Here is a 13,684-nt window from a genome sequence, read left to right as displayed (position 1 = left end):
TTTGTCCTCATAATTGAGAAAATGGTCTGCTTGGGAGTTGAATATACTGTTGAAATGACTGGTATGAAACAATGCTTTTGATTTTTTCTTTAAAAGTTAAAAAAAATTCATATATTTTATTTTAAAACAATAGATGCTTCTCTAAAGCACATAAACAAAAAGCCCCTTAAAAAGAAAATTTCCAGAAAAAAGTTTATGTTTAAACTGGAAAGATGGTTTTGTTTTTTAACTCTATAAATATCATCATTGTGTTTGACCAGTTTTTTGTTTCCTATACGTGTTGATTTTATTTATTGTTGTAATTGTAAATATTGTTATAGGCTCTCTGCTTTCTTCCCTCAGTATTATTTTGTATAAATATTCCCATGTTTTTTGTTTTTTCTTTTTTTACAGTAATTCATAGTAATCCTTCCTTGTAGCACCAGAATTCAATCCAGTCCAGTGAACATTTATTAAATATGTGTTATATACTAGGTACTGTGCTGGGTTCTGGGAATACAAAGACTGTGTATATTAAATTGAAGCTTAATCAATACAATACTATTATTAAAATAACAAAGTTTTCAGGAATGTTAAACTTGTTGAAGAAGATTTCTCTTCTAGTGTACAAACATTGTCACATCATTAAACTCCTTTTGATTGGAATATTTATTCTGAAAGGGTAATTTGGATGCCAAGCTCAAGTGAGGCTAACAACCACCTTTTTCCACTATGGCCAAAACAAATAAAATTAACACTCCAAATATGAGAAAAACATAGTTTCTCGGGTGTCTTACAGTTCTGAAATGAAATTGACTGAGTAGATTTTCAGTCACTTGATAAAATTGCTTATATTCTCAGGACTGTTAAAATGCATTCTTCAATCCTAGGTTTTGAAATTGAACATGAAAATCATATTAGAAATATTTGTCTAGAATTTATACAAACATGTTAGTTGCTCTAGAAATTTTCAAATGTAGGTTGCTTGGATCTGGCTATAAGCATGAATGGAATATAATAATAGAAGGTAGTTTGAAGGGATGGAACATTTTATATCTTTTGAACTTGAGCTTCTCACTCACTGTTACTTACATTTTAATATCAACAGATGTTATGGGAATTTACATGGCAGTACTTATAATAGTATAGACACAAAGACTTTTGGAAGCATAAGCAGTAGGGAAACTTATGCATCATCTAATATATATACAGTGATAGAGAAAGTGCTAGGTGGGTAAAGAGCACCTTGCTGCTGTCTCCAAGTTGCTCTAGGCAAGTCACTTTCTTTTTCTCTACTACTTCACATTTTTCATTTGTAAAATGGGAGTAATAACTTCTGTAGTGCCAATCTTTTTGGGGTTAGTATAAGATTTGCTTAGAAAGTACTCTGCCAAGCTTAAAGAGTAATATGTTAGTTTTTGTAATTTGAAAGTATAGGATGACAATATTACTATGAATTCAGTATTACTTTTTTTAGCAAATTAATATTTTATAAATCTTGACAGTATCTCTATAATTGAAAATATTAATATTTATTTATAAAGTATATATTAACTTATACAAAGTACAAAGCTGTACAAAAAAAGTACAAAATAAGGAATCGTTTGTTCAAATGGCTGATGCTGTTTTGCAGTTTTCAGATTGAAGGTGTGTTTGGAGAAGTGAACATTTTAGCCTTAGATCTGTTTTCACATCATCTTGTTTTGGTTTTTAGATTTCAGTGCAAAGAATAATAAAATAATACCTTTTCATAAATGAATTGTAGCAAAAAATATGTAATCGGTATTTCATAGCTTTGGTTGGACAGTTTGGGGTACTTAGAACTAAAATCAGAAGTCTTCTATGCTGTGTTGTATAAAGACGCTTATACATTACTTTTCCCATTAAGTTTTATAAATCAATAATACAGTGCCATGGACAACAAATCCATTATTTACTTTTTATATTTTGTGGAAGTTGGATAAAGAATAATTATAACATTTGGTGTGCATAAGGATTTTCAGTCATCTAGCATTTATTAAGTGTGTACTATGTGCCAGGCACTGTGCTTAGTGGCAAAGATATAAAGGCAAAAGATACTTCATGTTTTCAAGGAGCTTATAATATAAATTTTCAGATCACTTGAAATAACTATAGCTCCCCCTCCTCCCCAGTGATCCTTACCCCTCCTAATTAGTTATTTGTTACTAGTGCCTAATATTAAATCTTCATCGACTTTTTGGAAGCCAATAACAATCTTTTCTACTTCCTTCTATTGTGATGCTTTTCAATACCATACATTTAATCAAAGATTTGTTCAAAGACAATTCTGTATAGTTAAGTATCTTTTTATCTTTTTTATAGTTTATCTTCCCAACTAGATTGTAAACTGCTTGAAGTTAGGGACTGTGTTTTCCATTTCTTTGTGCTCCTCATTTCTTCTTTAACTGCTTTGCACGAGGTAGGCAGTTTATATATATTTTGATTTGTATTTGTGGATTTTTTTTTTATTTTTTTTTGTTAAGGAAACTTTATATTATCATTTTTTTTTTGAGTAACAAGTATACAGAATGAAAAGTTTTTAAAAATTATTTTTATTGGTTGAAAGTGGAACTTATAACTTTATCTTAATATTTGACTTTGTGTGGTTGATCAATTTAGAGCTTTAATTGTTCTTGATACATTAGAATACAGTTATACATTTCTTAAAATATTTGGAGTATATCAGATCTTTATTTCAAGTGCTTGAGTTATTAAATTAAAATTTCATGAAATTTGTATAGTATTAATTTGCTTTTTTGAAATTCTTAGTGCGTAGAGAAATCGATACCCTCAATGAGCGTCTTGCTGCTGAAGGACAAACAATTGATGGGGCAGAACTGAGTAAGGGTCAGCTGAAAACAAAAGGTAAGGTTAAATGTCCATAAAAAGCACTTATTTAAAACTTGTTTTCTTTTTCTTAAACAATTTGCACATTGTATTAGATTTAGAATTTAATAATAGAAGTTGATTCATTTATACTTTTGCAGTCAAATAATCATCAAATATCCATTTCAGTTTAATGGGAAGGAAAGATTTATTGGAAAGAACACTACACTGGGAGTAATGAAACCTGGATTCCAGTTCTAATTCTGTAGCTGTCTGATTGAGGACACATCACTTAATCTTTTTGGAGTTCAGTTTTCTGATATATAAAATGAAACAGCTGGATTAGATGATATTTAAAGTACCTTTTGTCACTAAAATTCTCTAAGTCTATGGGTTTTTAAAAATATCTTTTTTTTTTTTTTTTAAATTTCAACAGCCAGTCATAGTACCAGTCAGCTTTCTCAGAAATTAAAGACCACTTACAAAGCTTCTACTAGCAAGGTATGCAAAACTCCATTGTATTCCATATTAGTATTTGTTCTTGAACTAATGATGTAATATTTAAAATATGTGTATTGTTTTTATTTTGTATGCTTTTCCAACCATCAAGAATAGTGAAGTCATCACACTTGGAATCTTAACCATCACAGTCTTGATTTTGCTGATAGTGGAGATACAAATAGCACCAAGGAAAACAAAGATGAGAGAACTAGCCAGATCGAATGAAGTTTATAAAAAGAAATTTCATGTTATAGGCAACACAATTGTGACGGTGTTGAAGGATCAATACACAGAGTCTGAAGTTTTTTGTCTTTGTATAGAGAAGGCAGTCAATAAATATTTTTGAAAATACCAAAGGCATAGACAGCCATGATATCCTTGTATTGTGAGGAGAAAAAAAAGGAAAGACTCACACAGATTAGAAGTGACACCAGCATCCTTCTATCCCATCCTCCATTGTAGTGAACTTAATAGGAAGTTATGGACAAAAGTTGCACAAGGTGGGAATGTATGGCTGGGTTGTCATCTACATCATTGGAAGAAACAATCAGTCCATACTGATGAGATCACTTTTTAGTATTTGAGAATATTCTAAATAGAAAATATTAAATTGAAAGTGATGATTTAGTTATTTTTCTAGGGAAACTTTTAAAGGTAGTTTAACATTTATTATATATTGTAGATATTTGCAAAATAAGTCTTAAATAAAGCAATATTATACAATAGAAAATATGAATTAAGCCTCAATTTTTAATGTTAATTAGCTTGGTTAAAGGCTCTGTGAAAATGGATGGAACGGATAGTGCTGGTACAATCTACCTTATATCACCAGAGATACTGGTATAGGTTTGGATTTTTAGAGAGAAGTATTACCCTTATGTCAAAAATGGCACCTTTGTATGTTTGATAAATCATATTTTATCCCTAGCACAATATTATCTTGAGTCTCATGTTTATGTTTTATTGTGTCAGGTGCGATGTAGAACTTGGAGAAAATAAAGACTCCACATTTAACATATTTAAATTCTTTTTGCTGACCTAAAACAGGGAGGGGGAAAGCAAAGCCCAACATTGTGATGAATTTCTTCTAACATTGTAGAATTATTGGATAGTTTTTTTTTTTAAACCTCTTTTCCCTTGGCTTAAAAAAACTGCAAAGTAAAAATAAAATAAAATAATAAATGAATAAAGCCAAGTAAAATAAATAAAGTGTTAAGGATATATCAATATTCCTTTTGTTTTAGGTCATTTTAAAAAGCCCAAACATGTGTTAAGAGTTTTCTATAGATTTCTCTCTAAATTTCCCAAAAAAGTAATTAAACTCTTTCTGTCCAGCTTGTGGTTTTTGTTTTTCGAAGTTTACATTAATTGGTAAAATAAGGCATTTCAATTCTGTTTGATTGTTTAAAACTGATATTAAAGTATGCTATACCTCAAAATATGAAGATCATATTGATTTTTATGTTTTCTTATGTTAACTAATCTGGCAAGTTATTTTAGTTATCATAATAAGTGTCTAGATTAAAAATGTATGATGTTCCAGAATTTGGAGAGGAAATGTCATATAATGGATAGTGAAATGACCTTAGAGTCTGGAAGGTCTGTGTTTGTTTAACCTCTGACACATACATTCTGTGTTTCTCTGGGGGAGTTCCTTGACTTTTTTAGTTCTTTAGGCAGCTGTCTTGAGACGACAGATTGCAGAGAAGTTATTGATGTACATTGGTATAAAAAATTGTTCACCCAGAGCTCCTTATACCAATAAAATTGTGGGACCAGCTTTAAGTAAATATAAATATACCTTTTTAACCTTCAATAATTTGTAACTTACTCTATTCTTTTTTTGGAAAAGAGAAAAAAAAAAGCCTTCTCCCCTTTCCTCTTTCCTCTCTTCCCCCAATACTTATCCCTTTATTTTAAAATAATGAAGAAACTCATGCATATTTTATGGCTTCACATGATTTAAATTTATGGGCAAATAACTTAAATGCCCTTATATTTTTTTCTTTTTTTACAATTTTCTCTTATAGTAACAACTAGAGGAGGAAAAAAAACAAAATTAAAAATACCAAAACTCATGGTAGGGACTTGCTTATTAATACTGACACCGAGCAGGAAGGTTCTTTTGCTTTTAAGTAATTTCAAGTTTTTAGCTTGAATATGTGCTTTAGTCAAATTCCATTAATGCATAAAATATTCTTTTCACAGTTTGAAAAAAAAATTGGGATTTTTAAACTTTTCTTCTGCTAGTTTACTTAAAAAAATCATTGATTGCAGTCAAATGAAATGATATAGTTGTTATTTTATTTTATTTTTTTTATTGTTTTAGATTGTTTCCAGTTTTAAAACTACAACATCAAGGGCAATTTGCCAACTAGTGAAGGAATATGTTGGCCACAGGGATGGAATCTGGGATGTGAGTGTTACAAGGACACAGCCGGTGGTGTTGGGGACCGCTTCTGCTGGTAAACTTTGAAAGATTTAAAAACAAAAAACAAAAAACAAATCATTCAACTTTAGTTTTTGGAAATGTTAACTGTGATAACTCACATATTGCTGACATGATGATGAGTGAAATAAAATGATCCAGTTGAAATATTTATTAATCATAAATCCTAAAAGTGATTTATGGTTGAAGTTTGAGTATATCACATTATGAACCCCTGTGAATTAAGCCACAGAAACTGATGTCAGGATGACATTGTCTAATTTTTTGGTGCTTTTATTTTTTTTAAGACTTCTTGTCCTAACTTCTGATTATCTAAAATATATTGATAAGCAAAATATTTCATTTTTTCTTGAGTGCTGGAATTCTTTAAGTAAAAGGGGTAGTTTTAAACTGTATCTCTTCTAAATTGAAAGTATTTTATATAATTTCAATCTATTTACCTATCACTATATTTAACTTTGAAATGAAGCTAAGATTTTTTGAGCTTTATTTACTGCCCTTTTTTAATCCATCCTTTTGGGGAATGTTTCTCTTATTATTCTCCCAACATTCTTGTTATAGAAGTATATTCAGCTTTAGTTTCTCAGTAGAATTCTGTTTATGGAATTTGCTTTATTGTTTTTTAGTAAGTATACATTGAGATGGCAAGGTCAGGGGAATGCTAAAATTTGAAGGGTACCTAGTAAATAACAACAGTAGTGGGATTTAGGCAGTAGTCACCTTTCTCTTCATTCAGCAAAGAATATAGATCTGTAAAATAATGTATGATTTTCAGTCCCTGTTTGTAATTAACACATTTAAATTTAAGAGGGAGATAATCCATTATTAAAAACCATTTACTGAGCTTATTGAATGTAATTGTTCTTTCAACTCTGGTTTCCAAGGGTAACATGGAAACAGCAAAAGAAAGCCACTTTTTCTTAGAACAAAGGGGAGACATAAGTTTTAGCTGAAAAAAATTTTTTTCTATTCATAAGGGAATTGCCTCCTGAAAATAAGGTCATTTCTGAAATTTTCCTTGGACCACCACAATACTAGATTTAGTACTTTAGAGATTATCCTGCCAGCCATCTCATTTTAAAAATCAAGAAAATGAGGCCCCAAGAAGTTTACGTGTTGTGCTAAAAGGTCAGATTGAAATAAGAGATGGTGTAATGAGACAGACTTTGACTGAAATCAAATAGTGGAATGAAGTACAAGAGAGACACACTGCCCTTTTCTCATAATTGCTGAAAATAGGAGATCAAGTCATCTGTACTGGATGTTTTAGTAACCTAAACCTTTCTCTTATTTGTAGACAGTCCTTACAAGTTAGCCAATCCTGAAGCCTTTGTATATAAATGAGTTTCTAGTGTTTTCAGGTGTTAATATTCATTTTCTATTCAACTTTACTTGTGAAGCATATAATATACAAGTGTTAAAAGAGACCCTGTTTTATTTATTTTTTATTGCCTTATAAAATTTAGATGATGGTAAGTTTTTTGTAACTCCTTATAATTTTCAGACAGGTCTCTTAGGGACAATAATATTTTCAAATCCATATTGATATTATCACCAGCTTTACTTAGTTTCTTATTATATTCACATAAATGGGATTTTTGATCATTGGAGTCCAGGAACTAGAATTTAAACCAAAACAGTTTTCTTTGCTTCAGGAAGATCTAAGTTCAAATATTTTGAAAAATTTCTGATTTGAAGGAAAAGTTAGAGGCCATCAAGTCCAAACTATGCTGGAAAAATAATTGTCTCCACAGCATATTTTATAAGTTGTTAATTAGACTTTGCTTGAAGGCTTTTAAAGAGGATAGTTTACTATTTCCCAAGGCAGTCCATTCCACTTTGGATAAGAACATTTTTAGAAATTGTTAGTAATTTTTTTCTAAAAATCAAGTATAGGGGCAGCTAGGTGGTGAAGTGGATAGAGCATCAGCCCTGAAGTCAGAAGGACCTGAGTTCAAATTTGACCTTAGACACTTGACGATGTCCTAGCTGTGTGACCGTGGGCAAGTCACTTAACTCCAATTGCCTCAGCAAAAAGTAAATTAAAAAAAATCAAGTATAAATTCAAGAGGCTTGTTGCATTCAGTGGTATTCTTTTTATAGTTAAGATGTCCTTTTAATGTATTCCACATTTGGAATATGGGCAGGTAAGTAATTGAGTCACAGGTCAGGTTGGAAAAGCTAGTTTCCATTTTCTTTAGAGTCAGTCTTTCATAGAGTGTTTCAATTATTTTGTTTGAAATGCTGCTTACTATAAGGCCATAAGATATTCATGTTCAAATGTAAATAGAAAACTTGTTAAATCCAAGAAAAAGTTTTTAGATTATCCTTACATTTATTGTCTTAAATTAGAATATCTAATCAAGAATGGGCTATGGCAATACAATGATAAAAGCTATATTCAGTTAATTATCTAACAAGGTATTCAGAAAGAAAAAATAATTGTGTATAAGGCACTTGATTTGAAGTTTTTCCTTTCAGATATATATTAAATTGTATTCTTTTTTGACATTATATTTGAATTACTTTTGGAGGGCATATCTCAAATAGAAAATAAAAATTGTACTTCCTTGTTGATCATTTTTTAAGATAGCTTATGAAAACATCAGTATCTTTTTAAGGTAAATTGTAGGGAATGTTTTACTATAATATTATTTAACTTGATTTTGATTTCCGTTTGAGCGTAGATCAGTTTCATAGGGTTGTTTTATAATTGGTGTTAGATTTATTAATTCCACAAGTAAATTTTTCTTTAAAGGTACTGTGAACTAAGATAATGAATATATGAAATTTCCTGACTGAGGAACAATTCAGTGGAGCAAGCTTTATGACTGATTTCCCCCTCCCCCCCCCCCCAGGCTGGGGTTAAGTGACTTGCCCAGGGTCACATAGCTAGGAAGTGTTAAGTGTATGACTGATTTAACAAGTTATCTAGTAGAATGGATGCTATATTTGGACATGGGATTTTGGTAGTTGTTATATTTTAAAATATTTTATTGATATTAAATTTTTGGTTTTATTATATTAGAATATTAATCTTAGACTTGTCTTTTTTTTTGTATGATAAATATTGTTCAGATGCAACTTTCCTTTTCTTTTCAGATCACACAGCTTTGTTATGGAGCATAGAAACTGGGAAGTGCCTTGTCAAGTATGTGGGTCATGTTGGGTCAGGTAAGTCTTTGTAGATAGAGACTTATTTAGTGTTAGAATTTATTTTTCTTATTTTAATTTGATTTATAAAACCATCCATTTATGTGATTGAACTAAAATATTCTTGTTTGTTGTTATCTCTTTATTTTTACAGAAAAGTTAAATACCGAGGAAGGGGAATGCTCTCTATATTGCCTCAATCAGCAATAGTGTCTAACATGTTTTTGTTAGAGACTTTCAGGATCATGAATATCTTTTCACATTCCTCCTTTGAACTCACATTAGTTAGTCTGTGGAAGATGAAACACATTCTATTATTATAGCTGGATTGACAAGAATTTATAGATTTCTTATCATTCCAGTATAAAACATTGTTAACTTAGTAGTCTTTGTTATATTTTATATAAGCAAAACTCTTTTGAGCTATAAAGTTTTTTATTGGGCTATAAAATTTTTTAATAATAATTTTTTATTAATAAAAAATTATTTTTATTAGACATCACTAGTTCTTAAAGTTATCAGTACAATTTTAAAGTATTAGTAACAATGGTTCTTATGCCATTACCTACCAGTAGCTTGAAGATTTTTCCAGCTCTTTACAGTTGTAATATTTTAATTTCCATTAAAAATAAATTATTCAAAATATAATTTTAAAAACTTGTTTGAATTTTCTTTCCTCTCTGGCTTACATCATAAAAACTTTCAATCACTTCTGCTAGCTGCTAAAGTGACTTAGGGAGAAATTATAAATATTTGTACTGCTGTGTCATTACTAGAAGCTTTTTTGGTACCTTTTTTTATGTCTCATGCATCTGTTTCCATTTAGAAAAACACAAATTAACATTATTATTTGTATAAATTATAATTTAAGCTTTTAACATTCTGACTAAGTAAAATATCCAAAGTTTATTTACTCCTTGATATCTTTTTTAAAAAACTCTTGACAGATAATGGATGCTTTATGTTGTACATGTTTTTTTCAAACTGATAAATATTGTGTTATTTTCTTACCATCACAATTAGTTTTCTTTTATTTTTGCAGTAAATTCCATAAAATTTCATCCTTCTGAGCAAGTAGCTCTTACTGGTATGTGAGATTTTTAATTATTACATAAAAATATTAATAATGATACTTTTTGTATCTTAAATACCTAGCACGGCCTTTGGCACATAATATAATTTTAATAAATGCTTGTTGGTTGATTGACTGATTACTGATGCGATTAATATTCACTGAGTCTTAACAATATCATTAAAAGCATTGTGTAGATATTTTATAAACATTAAACTACTCTATGTAATGAAGTTGAGAAGTAAATGCATATTTGGAAAGAAATTTTTTATTCTATCATAATAGTATAATGATAGCTAGTTATTAGTTTTGTGATTATGTGCATGTCATCTTTCTGGGCCTTAGTTTCTTTATCTGCAAAGTCTTGCCTAACTTTTATTGTGAAAATCAAATGAGGTAAATGTATATGAAAATGTTTTATAAACTACAGAGTATTTCTGCAGATGAAGAATACCTTTTGTTGCTCTTCCTAGTGAGATTACATGAAACTTTTACACATGAAAATTCTTCCATTGTATAGCAGGTCTTTTTTACTTAATTGCATTTGGGAAAGAGTAAAATCAACATATATTCTTTGTTTAAATAAGCATATCATAGCTAAGAAAGCAGCTTCTTGTTTTTGAGGTACAAATTAGCTAAATCTAATTTTACATACAGTAAAGATGTTGGGAGCTACACAAAATTGGTGTAGTTTTTTTTAATGTCCTTTTGGCTCTTTGCCATCATTACTATCTCTTTTTATATCGCATATAAATAAAACAGGAAGGGAAGATAGATTTGACATTTTTCCAAAATTAATTTTCTGATACATTCCATGAAGGTGTCAAGTTACTTAGTTTTGTGTATTTTACACATGCAAAAAGGGCAAAAAAATTGATAATGAGAAATTTTTACATTATCCCAGATATATAGGAATATAAAAATGGCATATAAATCAAACATGTACTGGTAATAAATCATAATTTTGCAACCTCACATTTATATATGTTACTCCTTATAGGCCTGTGAATCATAGTTTAAGAAATTGGAATTTATTGTACTTCTCAAACTTGATTGTTATACAGATGCCTTAAAATCAATCAACAACTGAATTCATTATCTTCCCCCATCCTAAACTTCCTTCTCTCTAACTTTTCCTATTGTTCTCAAGAGTATCCCCCTCTTTCTAGTTACCTAGAAATAACTGCAACTATGTTGCAGTTGTTGACTATTGCCAAATCCTGTCAATTCTACTTTTTCTTTATATCTCATCTACCTTCCTTCTCTTTGATATTGCAAAAGTCCCAAAGTAAGCCCTCATCACTTCATGACTGGACTATTGTAATGTGACATGACATGTAGTTGTCATTGCCATAGCATATGACAGTGATGATTGTAATTATTTGCTGATTGATCTCCTTGTTGTAGAAATCTCCCCACTTTCCACTTAAAACTAATCTTCCTAAATATGTTTTGACCATATTACATTCTTTCTATTCATTCAGTTCCAGTCATCCCAAGGATCAAACATAAATTCCTGTGTTTAGCTTTTAAAATCTTTCACAATTTGGCCCATTCTTACTTTTCCAGACTTCTTACTTTCTACCCCTGCACCTACTGTACGATTGATTCAGTGACATTTGCCTTTTTTTTATTTTTAAATTTTTAAATTTTTTTATTTTTTATTTTTATTTTTTTTACTGGATTTTCTTCCATACCTGGAATTCTTTCCTTTTTCTTGTCTACTTCCTGGATTCTTTTATGCCTCAAGCTAAAATTCCTCAGCTAAAATTCCTTTCCTGATTTCTCTTAATAGCTTAATCCTTCCTTTTATACATAGTTATTAAAATGCTATCTACTACACTCGATTTTTAATCTCCTTGAGATCAGAGTTATTTGTTGTCACCATAATGCCTGGCATAAAGTATGTATATAATAAATGCTGGCTAATTTGATTTGTGTCTAGCTTCACCTTGAAATCCATGGGGATTAGGATCTAGTTGTATGTGTAATTTTTAGGTTTTTGTGTGTGTGTAGGTATACACACACACACACATATATGCACATATATGTATGTATGTATATAAACATACATTTGTGTGTAATTTTTATATACATACATATAAATCAATATTTAATTTATTTTCTGCAGTAGAAATTGGCTTCTCTGGTCATCTGTTTGCTTATGCCAATTGTGAGCACTATAAAGTAAGTTGACCATACATAAAATGAAGTTTCTTGTCACCTGTAATTGCAGATTCAATGTTCTTTTCAACCGGACCATCATGTTTTCTCAATAAGTAGGTTAATATTTCTTCTGGGCCTTTTGTTCAGTAATGTTAGGTTCTTATATTACGTAATTAATTACATTAAGTGACTTGCCCATTCTGAGCTCTGGTCCTGACAATAATCTAAAGTACATAAAGGCTCACAGAATGGCTCCTAAATTGATGTGTGATATCTGCGGCAATGAATATGAAAACTTTCTCCTTTTAAATATTCCAGGAAATGCCATCTCTTGCTCCCTTCATCAACATGGTGCCTTGGCAGTAGAGTAGCATAATTCCCCCATTCCTCCCACAGGCAGCCAGCTCTTCTACTCTCCCCAGGCCCAATCTGTTGCTCCTTTTATCCATGGTGTTCTCAATTTCTCCAATAACAATGGATGTCTTAATAAAAGCAATTTTAAGCACCATCCCTGAAATCAGATGGGCAAGTCACTTAATGTAATGTGCTGTCGTCTCCAGAGACTGCCGATTGCTCTCTGGGAGGAGATCTGCTGTGTCAACTCAAATCTCTTGGACAGATTCTTCTTCCTGTAGAGAGCCCTTGTCTCCAGACAGTTGCTGCCAACTCTGGTCCAGAGTAGTGACTTCTTCTTCCAGAGAGCCGCCTCAAGTCTGGCCCAGACAAGAGACTCTCTATCTCTTGAGTGCCGCCCTCTTTTATCCTCCCAGAGAATGGGTGTGGGATAATGCAAGGGCTTCTAGGAAAAATTACTTCAACCATTGAACTTGCTCTTCCTAAGCATGTAAGCTCCTCCCCAGGAGTTCACAAGTAAAACTCCCAGTAAAGGTTGGAACTAGAGAATTGTTAAGTACTGACTTAGCACTTAGTAAGAACCTAAAATATCATTATCTCATTAGCACTTAGTAAGAACCTAATACAGCAGGCAATTATTGAATTCTAGAATGAGCCCTAACATGCAGTATCAATACGAATATGGCTCATTTATTCCAGTAGCATGATTACTCAGTTATTGGTCAAAAATCATATATTAATAGAACTAGTATGTAAATCTTTAGGAAGGGACTGAGAAATCTTTGATTCTAAGCATCATCATCTTCATTTCCAACTTCCACAAAATCAAATTCATCATCCATGACTTGAGGCTAGGATGTGATAGAGGGAGACTTTTGTAAAATAGAGAAACTCTTACCAGGGTTATATACAATGGGATCTCTGTGTGCTTTGAGATTATTACACTAGCTATGGAGTCCTTGTAGTAAGATCATTGAAAATCTTCAAATCTTACAATTTGTAAGAATTCTAGAATTCTAGAAATAATATCTAATTATGAAACAGGTTTGAAAAAAAATAACCAAAGTCCCAAATGATTTGGATAAAGATTGTAATTCTTAGACTATAATTCCAAAAGACTTACATGAACTCAACGAACTGACCAGTTGTATTATGATAGAGTA

At 30.8% G+C, this 13,684-nt stretch overlaps 1 protein-coding gene across 2 annotated transcripts in view; it reads left to right on the top strand.

The window, feature by feature from the left end:
- Positions 1-13,684, top strand: part of WDR37 (WD repeat domain 37) — a 99,848-nt gene that overhangs the window by 40,843 nt on the left and 45,321 nt on the right. For both annotated transcript variants that reach the window (XM_074267217.1, XM_074267216.1), the window contains 5 exons: positions 2,770-2,865; positions 3,263-3,327; positions 5,657-5,792; positions 8,879-8,950; positions 9,972-10,016. In XM_074267217.1, coding sequence (XP_074123318.1) covers positions 2,770-2,865; positions 3,263-3,327; positions 5,657-5,792; positions 8,879-8,950; positions 9,972-10,016 — 414 coding nt within the window. The remainder of the gene's footprint in view (positions 1-2,769; positions 2,866-3,262; positions 3,328-5,656; positions 5,793-8,878; positions 8,951-9,971; positions 10,017-13,684) is intronic.

This window comes from Sminthopsis crassicaudata, chromosome 5 (assembly GCF_048593235.1).
Source record: "Sminthopsis crassicaudata isolate SCR6 chromosome 5, ASM4859323v1, whole genome shotgun sequence".
NCBI classification, from domain to species: Eukaryota; Metazoa; Chordata; class Mammalia; order Dasyuromorphia; family Dasyuridae; genus Sminthopsis; species Sminthopsis crassicaudata.
This window is presented reverse-complemented; position numbering and strand designations above follow the sequence as displayed.